Genomic DNA, 10,305 nt, shown 5'->3' with positions numbered 1-10,305 from the left:
ATGGTGGTTTGCAAAGTTAGATTACAATTAACAATAACTTTCCAGACTGTGTAGCAGAGAAATAATACACAAGAGAACTGATGTTGTGCACCCAGATCCACTGATCATAAAGAAAACGAAACACATCTTCAGTTCTCCATGGAGGTCACTTGTTTCCCAGGTCCTTCCTCCACATCTAGATGACCACACAGGGTGCAACCAATGTAGATGCGATGTACACTATAATAATGAAACGAACGCAAAGGAAAACTCACTAAGTGCTTACTCTAGGCCAGGCACTGAGCAAAGCAACTTCAGGTAGATGATCTGAAGAGGAAGCTGCAGAGGCAGCCGCTGGACAGAAATGCCTACGCTCTTAGGGAGTCTTCTCCACAGGAGAGAAGGAGGGATACGAAGATAATCCAGAATGATCGGATTCATCACAGCAACAGGTAACAGTTATTAAGCGCTTACACTGGGCCTGGTCTCTTTTAGGCTTATGGTCTCTTTCAAGCCTCACATGAGCAGCCCCACCTCTGGGAGCAGCGCCCCCGCATCCCTCAGGCTGTAGCCTGCGGTACTGTTTTCTGCCAGAAGAGGCACTGCGGGGCGGCGCCCCCCAGTTCCCACAGCTCCGGGAAGACCCGGGCGGCGGAGGCTTAGCCCCCTCCCCTCCCGCTTCCTCCTCCTCCTCCTCCACCTCCTCCTCCTCCCCTTCCTCCTCCTCCTCCTCCTCCTCCTCCTCTTCCTCCTCCTCCTCCTCCTCCTCCCGGTCTGAGGGCGGCGGTCTCCGACTCAAGACCCTGGGGCTCCGGGTCTTCTCAGCAGCCGCCGCAGCAGCCGCGGCGACGTCACTGTCCTCGCGGCCTGGCACACAGCGCTCCGGCCGCCGAATGCCCGTGGACGCGCATCTCTTCTCAGAGTTCCTGCTTCCTGGGCCAGCCAAAGCCGCAGGTGAGAACGTCCGCGGTAGAAGTGACACCCAGGGCCTGCGGGTCTCAGAGGCCCGGTGGCCTCCTCCTCTCCTCCTTGCCCAAGAAACCCCCACGGGGGCGCCTGCAACGGGGACACCAAGTGCTCCCCGGAGCCCTGGGAGCACTTCTTCTGAGGCATGGAGCCCCTGCTCAGGTGCTTCTGAAAGTTCCTTTGTGGACCCCAGAAACCCCTAGGCAACTGTCTGCCCCGCCCCGCGCCCCCGCCGCCCCCCGCCCCCGCAGTACCCCTCGGGCCCCCGACATCCCTGATGCGCATGCCCAGGGGCCCTGTGAGCTAGAAAGTAGCTGAGCGGGTGCAGTACCTGCTGGTTAAGAACCGGAAGACGGTGGCGATCAAAAGGGCAGACATGCTGAAGTATGTCATCAAAAGGTACAGGAGCTTCCTCCCTGAGATTTTCAAGAAAGCCTCTGACCTCCCCGAGTTAGTCTTTGGGTTCTATCTGAAGGAACTTGATCCAGCAGAGCACTCCTATGTCTTGATCAGAAAAATCGATCCTGCCCTGGTTTGGGGCCTGACAGGCGACCAGGGCACACCAAAGACCCGGCTCCTGATGATTACTCTGGACTCGATCTTCATGCAGGCCAGCTGTGTCCCCGAGGAGGTGGTCTGGGAGGTGTTGAGGGTGTTGGAGGCACATTTCGTCTAAAAAGCATTTCGTCTCTGGGGAGTCCATGAAGCTCATCACCAAAGCTAGTGTGCAGCAGGAGTATCTGGTGCACAAATAGGTGTCCCACAGCAATCCCACGCTCTAGGTGTTCTTGTGGGGGCTCTCAAAGGAAACAAGACAGATGGAAGTCCCGGAGTTTGTGGCCAAAGTGAATGACACCCACCCCAGTTCCTTTCCGTGGCAGTAAATGAGGCATTGAGAGAAGAGGAGGAGATGCCCCGTGCCCGAGATGGCAGCTGCCGTTGGTGACGTGACAAGTGCCAGTGTTAGTGCCAGTTCCAGTTCCAGGGCCTATGCCATGGCTGAAGCAAGCATCAGCACCAGCACCAATGCAAGTGCCAGTTGCCAGTGCCAGGGCTAGAGCCATGGCTGGAGCAAGTATCAGTACCTGGGACAGTGCCAGTGTGGTTGCAATCTCAGGCTAGTGTCAGGGACTCCTCCTGCCAGCAGTGAAGGCTGAGGCTGAGTCTTCACTTTGTTTTGCTGTGGGTAGTCAAAAGGGCCCCACAGCAGTGGGTGCTGGGGTCCTGACTTTTCAAGAGTCGAGGGGTAGAGTGGGGTTAGGGAGAACCTGCCGCCCATGGTATCTGTGTTCCAGTTCTATTTGTCTTTCTCAGTGATTTAGCTTTCAATTGGCATACTGCAAAGTTTTGTTTGCCTTAGTTAACTTTTTTTTTGTAATGATGATCAATTTACAGGAAATAAACCGGTTAAAACTACATGATGACAGAGTTATATCAGAGTTGAAACAAACGCCATACCTAAGCATTTTTTCAAAATCCTTTGTTCCATCCAAGTACACTTGATTGAGTACTTAAGTTGAACATCCAGGTCTATGAATGACGTTGGTCAAATGTTTTATTGTTCTCTGTTTCGATTTTAGCAGGAGAGATTTGCTGTTTCATAAAAGACATTGGGAGAGTATATCATTTTATGCCTGTAACTTATTATAGCGTTGGAATAAGCTGTTCTTTGGAAGTTTGAGAGACTTTACCAGTACAATCACTCCCCCCCCACCCCGGCCTCCAAATATAAAAAGATAAAATAAAAAGCCGGTCAGTGTCTGTTGCACAAAATTACAACCGCTCTCTGCTTGTATTTGCCTAGTTCTCCAGAATGTAGGGAAAAATAAAAATTCAATGAATTAGACACCTCGCTCATCGACTCATTTATTCAACATACATTTACTGACTACCTACTATATGTGAGGCACTGTGCCGGGCGCTGGAGATACAGGAATGCACCAGACTCAGCCTCTGCCCCACATCTGAGAGTCTAGATGGGGCTGTCATGTAAGTAAATCAGCCAGATGTGGCAGTTTGATGTATTAATTGCCGGGATGAGGATAAGGACCAGGTGGTACGGGAGCCTGGAGGAGAGACACTTAACCCTGGGTGGTGGACGTCTGGGAACAAGGAGGGCTTCCTTGTAGTGAGATGCCATCTGAGATCTGAAGCACTGAAGGAGTAGTAAGTGCGGTGTGCCCCCGAGGCAGGGTATTGTGGGCATCGGGAGTATTCCATGTTCTTCAGTGGAACTGGAAGGTTAGAATTTGGGGAGACTGGGGAGAGATGATCTGGAGGTGGGGACCTGTACAGGAGCCAGGATCCTCAGTTGGTGGACTTCACAGCTGAGAGATTAAAAAAATAATGATAATAAAGTAAACGTGTAGTGGAAAGTGACTCTTTGGAAAGCAGCTGCTCTTGGCTCTTGGATGAGCCAGAGAAAAGACTCCGCCTGTGGCATGCCTAGAAGCTGTCCTGGACTCCTGTCCCTGTGCAGTTTCTACAGTGCACACAGCAGGTGCTTTACATCCAGCATCCGTAAGGAGTGATGGGCAAGGGGGTAAGTGTGTTGCACTCACCGGAGCTGATTCCCAGAAGCTACTGAGCAGATGTTCGCCCCTGAAGCCTGGGAGAGACAGAGCTCAGTGGGTTATATGACTACAGTTAGTTGTTGTTGTTGTTGTTTTAAGAAACAAAGGCCTAGATGTTAGAATGGATAAGTTATCCTGTTTATACAGAGGGAAAACTGTTTGTAGGGGTGAGAGATAAGTCTAGACTAGCCTGGAGCGAAGCCAGGAAGAGCCTTGATGGCTCAAACCCGTTTTGGCTGGCCCAGGAAGCTATGGAGGTTTCCTGAGCAGGGAAGGACCTGATGAAGGCCAAACCCTACAAAAATTACAGTGGCCAGCACCAGCGTGGTTTTCAAAGGACCAGTATTCTCCATGCCTTAGAATGGTCCTGGTGGGTATAGTGATCATAATAACTAGCCTAAAATTATCTTCAGTTCTTAGAGATTGACATGCATGTTTTACATCCCTGTCCGTTGGCCTTGCAAAGCCTTTTTGTGCCCTTCGTCACAAACACCGTGGGATCCTGGCACCAGTTCTCTCAGGACCTACCCTAGGATATGTAGGATCCAGAGAACATTACAATGTAACCCCTCACTCGCATTCCTCTGCTGGCATCAAGGAAAGGCTGGAGGTGGTGGTGGTGGTGGGGTGGTGCAGTGGAGTTGGGGGTATCATAATATGAAAGCATGCAATCTGAGGTGAATGGGGAAAGGGTTTTGGAAGGGCTCTGTCTTAGTTTGGGGTGGGGATAGTAGGAGCTGATTATGTGTACCTCAATCTGAGGCCTTTCCTCAAAATCCCGAGCCGCCTGCTCTCCATTTGAAGCCAATAAACATTGTCAGTTATGAAGGGTGTATGCATTTGGGCAGGGAGAGATGATATTTTTTCTGCATTGTTACGCTGAATTGCCCTCCTCAAGGCCATAGCAAGATACCTGTGGAAAAAGCATTGTCTATAAGTCACAGTCCTAACAGGTACTTAGGAAGAAGCAATGCTGTCCCATGACTGTAACCACGTACATGAGTCCAGATACGAGTGTATGTCTTAAGCTCCTCTCCATCTCCAACAGCCAACCCTATCCCACCTAAATATCTTTCTCAAGAGGTGTGAAAAGATATTGACCCACAAAACCACCAAACACTTCCAGATTTATTTCAGTCTTAATGAGAGAGAAGCAAGAGAATGTGCCAGCGGGGAGGATGGGTCAGCCTCCTGTGGGAGTGGGTCCTCGAGAGTGTTGCTCTCCCCTGGGCATGCTGAGACACTAGAGCTGCCCAGCCTGCAAAGCTGAGGACCCCACTCTGGGAGCACCCATGGGACTCAGCTCCTCATTCAGAAAGTAAACAGATCAATGTAATTTGACGTGGGCCTCTATGACGTCCTCCCACCCATTACTGTGTGTCTGAAAGGCCCGCCGTCTCTCCATTGACCTTGGTGATTGCTTGTGTTGCAATTTCTAACAGGTTAAAGGAACAAGTATGCTCCAACCCCCATTGTAGAATTCTCCTGCTGGTACTGTGTTGCAGCACATATCAAGGTCACCTCAGGAAGGCAAAAGAAAGAAAAAATGAAGCCCTCCTCTTACGAAAACGAACAATGCGTAGGTGGAGACGAGGCCGTCTGTTGGAAGGGCTCTCTGTCTTGCGGTGGGGTAGGAGGGCCCGGGAGCTCTTTGTCAGTATCGGGGTTAACGCCTTTTCTGAGATCCACAGATTCTTCCTCCACATGACCCTCCCGCCTCTGCATATAAACACTGCCCACTTTTCCTCCGATATGAAGACCCTGCGCATTGCTGGGGGAAGAGAGATGTTATTCTGTCCTCATTCCTGCATGTAAGTGCCTCACCAGGGTCAGAGCTGCCAGCTGTGAAAAACTCACCATTCATTGGCCACAGCACATTGCCACCAGGACCCAGGAACAAGCAGCGCTGCCTCGAGGAGGAGGGCGGACAGCCTAACAGGGCTAAGGAAGATGCTAGCTCTCTCCCTCCACAGCCCCACCACCACCAAAGCTGACCACCCTCACTTCACCCGACATGCTGAAAGTTACATCAAATGCCACAAAGCAAAAACAGTCAAGCGTGCCAGCATTTATTTCAGGCCTGGTGACTGGGACACTGGGGCGAGCAGGGGCATGGAGCAGCAGAAGGGGCTTGGTCACCGTTCACGCCTGTGTCTGTGGCTCCGGTGGTCTCAGATTCCGAGTGTCCGATATCCTCCCCTAGGGAGGAAAGCAGAGTGACAAGTGGACCCTCGGGAGCCCTGGGGATTTCTGGCTTGGCCTGAGGTTCTCTTGGTGGAACAGGAAGGGGAGGCGGATGGGCTTGGTGGTGAGCAGTGAGAGAGGCGGAGGCTGGCTCCGAAGGAGCTCTCACCTGAAGCACTTGGTGAAACATGCCAGGGCCCTCTGGAACCGGCTCCTCCAAGACCCTCGCAGAAGAGCAGGTTCCCTGGGCAAGGCTGTGCCACCGGATGGGTCCTCCGTGGCGTCAGACACAGCAACCACTTCCTCAGGGTCTTTTTGCAACCCTTTCACATTCTGAAAGACAGACTAAATAGCTGGATCCTAATGGTCCCTCCCACCCCTGGCTTCCTTCACCCCATCCAGCAACTGTTGTGTGCATCTCTGGCCCTCTTCCAGGGGCTGGGGATGCAGCAGTGACCTGCACAGACCAAAGCCCAGCCTCCTAGGGGACATTCCAGGACAATGGAGGGAAGCCAGACTCACCAGGTCAGCAGGTGGAAGGAAGGGAGTGAAGATCATGCTTCCAGGAGTGTGTGATGTGCCGGTAGGGACCGACAGGACTTCGTTGAAGACACTGGCGAAGCTCGTCACTCTGCCGGGTGCAAAGAGGCCGAGGGCCTGCCCCCTGCACGCCCCATTCAGCCCCTCTGCCCCTGCCCCATCGTCCCTCCCTCCTGCAGCGTCGTGCTCCAGCAGCGGATACATTTCTGGTATGTCACATTCCGTCTCTTCCTGTGTTTCTTACTCCCACTCCTCCAATCTTTCTTTCCTTTGTTTCTTCCTCCTGGCCCTCCCAGCAGGCTCGAGTCACGTTTCTGCTTGCTGAGCAGAAACAGCCCCGAGGGTCCTCCTCGAGAGAACATGATGTGTAGAGGTCTTCTACAGGTAGCTGATTTTATTTGGCCATGAATGGTTCATTGCATGCCAAGGTCACACATGGTCCTAGTTTGCCATGAGTGGGACCATTCCGGTTTTAAAACTTAAAGGCCCCTGTCCCGGGAAAGCTCTCAGTCCCAGGGAAACTGGAACTACTTCATTCATGTGGACACTATTGTCACATTACTGTGCACTGTTTTTCTCACATTTAACAGTTGAACCCTATAGATGAAATTGTTAAGAGTGATCCTGATACATCAGACTTAGACATTTATGAGTAATCGATGTGTATTGAAGGCTCTGTATATCTTCATAGTGTGGAGGTAAATGCAGCATTATGTGTTTGCCCCTGAATACATATCCACTAAAAGCCCATGACTGGACCGCAGCCATCACATCTGCTCTTGGGGTGTCACACCAGAGTTCTAGATGGACCCAGAATTGCAGAGAGACGAGGTCAGGGGAAGGAGCCGGGAAAGAGGTTAACAAGACCACAGATGCTGCAGACGGGATTCACACGAAGATGTCCTTCCCACCAACCAGGCCATCGCTGGCTTTGTAAGGTAATGAGATTAGCAACATTAGACGTGTTGAAACACAGCCTGAGCGGTCACTTGTACCGTATGCTGCAGAGAAGAGGGTTCAAATGGTTTCAGACAGCCCTGTGATTCATAGGATTTGTGTGCAGATCAGACGTAAAGAGCCCTTAGCTTTCATGTAAATACATAATTCCCTCTGATGTGTACAAAAATTCTCCCCAAAATCTTGTGAATTTCCAGGCAAGTGTTGTGAAATACTTAGAAACTCCTCCGAGAAGTGAGCAGGTCTCATTGTCTGTCTTATCTCCCTTTTCTCTCCTTGAATCTACTCCAGTTAGGTTTTCCCCTCCACCACTCCACCGAAACTTAGGAGTTAATTGAACATGAACCAATGAACAAGTGAAAGTAATGTTTCTTATAGTTGTATATGACTAGCTATGTGATTAAAATGACCAAACCGGCAAGTTGTGTTTAAATGCTTAATAAAAGCTAGGTTTAAATTGTTAACTTAAAAAATGAATGGAAATGAAGACCCAAATAACTACACTGTCATCTCCCAGCACGACTTTCATTCTCATATAAAGAAACTCATTTTCTAAGTAGGAGGGTTGCTCCAAACTGCTGGCAATTCCCAGGAAGAAAGGCCCAGGTTTTATGGAGCTTCCACCTGTTTCCTTGTAGACGCAGCCAACTGCCACCAGGTGGCAGAACAAGATGAGAAAACTGTGCCCCACGGAGTCCCTGAGCCCCTTCTGCTGCAGTTTTTGAGTGAGTTTTCTCAGGGGCCGGAATCAGTCCTGGGGAACCATCCCAAGGTTCCGCCCTCTTAAGCTATTCCAGGGTGCACCCAGGGCCTGCCTGGTCCAGGGTTTCTGACGTCTATGATGACGCTTAAGGCAGTGACATCGATCAGCAGGGCCTCTGGGCTAGGAGACCCAATTCACCTCCTCATTAGTAACCCTGGGATGTGGTAGTAGGTGGCTTCAGGCAGGATGAGGGGCGAGTTGCATCTGTCAGTATGTCAGGGTAGTGACATCTGTGATTCTGCAGGGACATTTGGACGGCAGGGAATCAGAAACGCCAGAAAGCGAGGGTCCGCAACGCAAAACCTTGCCAACTGCTGTGGACTGAATTGCGTTCCCCCACCCTGCAATTAATATATTGAAGCCCTGACCCCTAACGGGGCTGTATCTGGAGCTAGAGCCTTTAGGAGGCAATTAAGGTTAAATGAGGTCATAAGAGTGGAGCCCTGCTCCGACAGGATTAGCGTCCTTATGAGAAGAGACGCCACAGAGCTCATTGTATCTGTCAGTATCTCGAGGTAGTGACAACTGTGCTTCTGCAGGGACATTTGGGCAGCAGGGATGTCTCTTCTTCTCTGCACTGCATGCACCCAGGAAAGGCCATGTGACGTCTTAGCAAGAAGGAGGCAAACCATGAGGAGAGCCTTCAGCAGAAACCAAATCGGCCAGCACCTTGATCTTGGACTTCCCAGCTGGCAGAACTGTGAGAAAATAAATGTCTGTTGTTTAAGTCACCCAGCCTGTGGTATTCTGTTATGGCAGCCCGAGCGGACTAATACACCAACCTAGCGATTTTTCAAAGAAATGAGTCCCAGGCTGGCCCAGGAGGCCAGGTGGACAACCCTGTTGTCCCGCCCAGTAACATTTCCCTTTTTTTTCTGAATCTCCTTTGAGAGAATAAGCTGCCTCTGTGCAACTGCCTTGAATGGACCCAGAGTTCTGCAAAGAGTCAGGGAGGGGCTGTGAGTGATGGTGATAAGACCCGCCCCGCACCACCTTGTGGATGGATGGGATTCATATCGAGAAAGGCTACGATGTCGGCCCCCAGCTTTATACCATGTCTCCCTCAGCTGAGATTAAAGAAGTGTGTAGGGATTCAAGAAAAAGTTGATTTTTTAATTTGGAGTGGGTGTTACAGGGAGTAGGGGTCAACTGGATTTTGCCAGCCCTGAGATTGAACTGGGTAAATTACAGGTAAATTATATGTGTGAAAGCACTGGGTACATGAGAGGATCTCAATACAATTTTGTTGACTTGCAAGCAAGTTTCGCAGAAGCTCCTGCAAGAGGTGAAGTGATTCTGATTATTACAAATAATAACAGTTTCTTTTTATTAAAGACCTAGTAAGTACAGGTATATCACCTGTTTCCAATACTATCTTATTTATGCAAATAATCCTGGTGTACGAAAACAGTACAGGCAAAACAATAGTCTCCCTTGTCCACCCCTCTCCGTCACCAGCCCCCTCAGCAATGGCTTAATGTGTTTCCTCAAAAATTCCTCAATCTTTGCATTTACATACACATACATGCACTAATAGAAACATATGCTTGTCTTTTATGGGGCCACAAGATACATACTGGCTCAGGATGCACGTATTGTGTGGCGCTTGATTTTTGCATTTTACAGCAAGTCTGGGTGAACTTCTCCTGTCAGTTCACGGACAACTATCTCATCATTTTTAACTTCTGCATAGTATTCTAAGTGATATGCCATAATTCTTTAACTACTTCCATACACAAGGACCTTCACATTGTTTTCCTCAACTTTTAAAGTTCTCAAAAGTTTTTCCAGTATCTTTGTTTGCAGAGGATGTGTCGCTCTAGAAGAGATACACAGAAACAGAATTTTGGCACAAAACCCTACAAATATTTCAACACTGAGTAACCATTGATAAATGGATCTGAAAAGAGGTGGCAGCAATTTATCCTCTCAGGAGCAGTGTAGGATAGTGTTCATTGTCCTTCACCGTCGCTCTTGATGTTATTCATCCCTTTAAATATTTGCTAATCTGGTGGTTGATATATGAAAGGTTTTGAGACAAAGCCTTCCTTACAGAATCCGTGAAGGTCCAGGCCTGGTCATGCCTGCAAGCCCATACTCAAATGTCGCCTCCAGTGGGCTGGTTGGGGAGAGGCCGAGAAAGGCACAACAGAGTACAACAGAGAGTGACAGGAGGAAGTTTCGGGGGTCCATGAGAAGGCTCAGACAGGGCACCCACTCAGCCTTGGGGATGTTAATGGAGTCAGTGGAGGTGTCCCAGAGGATTAGATGCCTGAAATGCGTGAGGAAAGAAATTAGACAGGGAAAGGGAGAGGAGGAACAGCACTTGAAGCACAGAGAACA

General features: G+C 49.9%; 2 protein-coding genes and 1 long non-coding RNA gene across 4 annotated transcripts; 2 read left to right on the top strand and 1 right to left on the bottom strand.

Moving 5' to 3' along the window:
- Positions 1-406: 406 nt before the first annotated feature.
- LOC129475704 (uncharacterized protein DDB_G0271670-like) lies at positions 407-2,791 on the top strand. Its single transcript, XM_063634584.1, has 2 exons — positions 407-431; positions 508-2,791. Exons 1-2 carry the CDS (start codon positions 407-409, stop codon positions 1,146-1,148), a joined length of 666 nt encoding a protein of 221 aa, XP_063490654.1. The 3' UTR covers positions 1,149-2,791.
- A 2,775-nt stretch (positions 2,792-5,566) lies between these two features.
- LOC129475702 (protein FAM236A) lies at positions 5,567-6,377 on the bottom strand. Of its 2 annotated transcripts, none has more exons than XM_055267948.2 (3): positions 6,225-6,377; positions 5,872-6,047; positions 5,567-5,717 (listed from the first exon to the last, which is right to left on the bottom strand). In XM_055267948.2, exons 1-3 carry the CDS (start codon positions 6,258-6,260, stop codon positions 5,690-5,692), a joined length of 240 nt encoding a protein of 79 aa, XP_055123923.2. In that variant the 5' UTR covers positions 6,261-6,377; the 3' UTR covers positions 5,567-5,689. The 2 variants fall into 2 exon arrangements, with proteins under 2 accessions (XP_055123923.2, XP_055123924.2); XM_055267949.2 differs by having other exon boundaries at positions 5,872-6,035.
- Positions 6,363-8,693, top strand: LOC134735954 (uncharacterized). Its single transcript, XR_010119558.1, has 2 exons — positions 6,363-6,626; positions 6,833-8,693. It is a non-coding gene; the product is annotated as an uncharacterized lncRNA (long non-coding RNA).
- The last annotated feature ends 1,612 nt before the right edge of the window (positions 8,694-10,305 follow it).

Source organism: Symphalangus syndactylus, chromosome X (assembly GCF_028878055.3).
Source record: "Symphalangus syndactylus isolate Jambi chromosome X, NHGRI_mSymSyn1-v2.1_pri, whole genome shotgun sequence".
NCBI lineage: Eukaryota > Metazoa > Chordata > Mammalia > Primates > Hylobatidae > Symphalangus > Symphalangus syndactylus.
This window is presented reverse-complemented; position numbering and strand designations above follow the sequence as displayed.

Coding starts and splice junctions, on each gene's coding strand:
- LOC129475704 (XM_063634584.1), top strand. CDS start 407: ATGATCGGATTCATCACAGCAACAG. Junction 432..507: donor CGGATTCATCACAGCAACAG/GTAACAGTTATT, acceptor TCACATGAGCAG/CCCCACCTCTGGGAGCAGCG.
- LOC129475702 (XM_055267948.2), bottom strand. CDS start 6,260: ATGATCTTCACTCCCTTCCTTCCACCTGCTGACCTG. Junction 6,048..6,224: donor TCCTTCCACCTGCTGACCTG/GTGAGTCTGGCT, acceptor CCAGCTATTTAG/TCTGTCTTTCAGAATGTGAA. Junction 5,718..5,871: donor TGTTTCACCAAGTGCTTCAG/GTGAGAGCTCCT, acceptor TTTCCTCCCTAG/GGGAGGATATCGGACACTCG.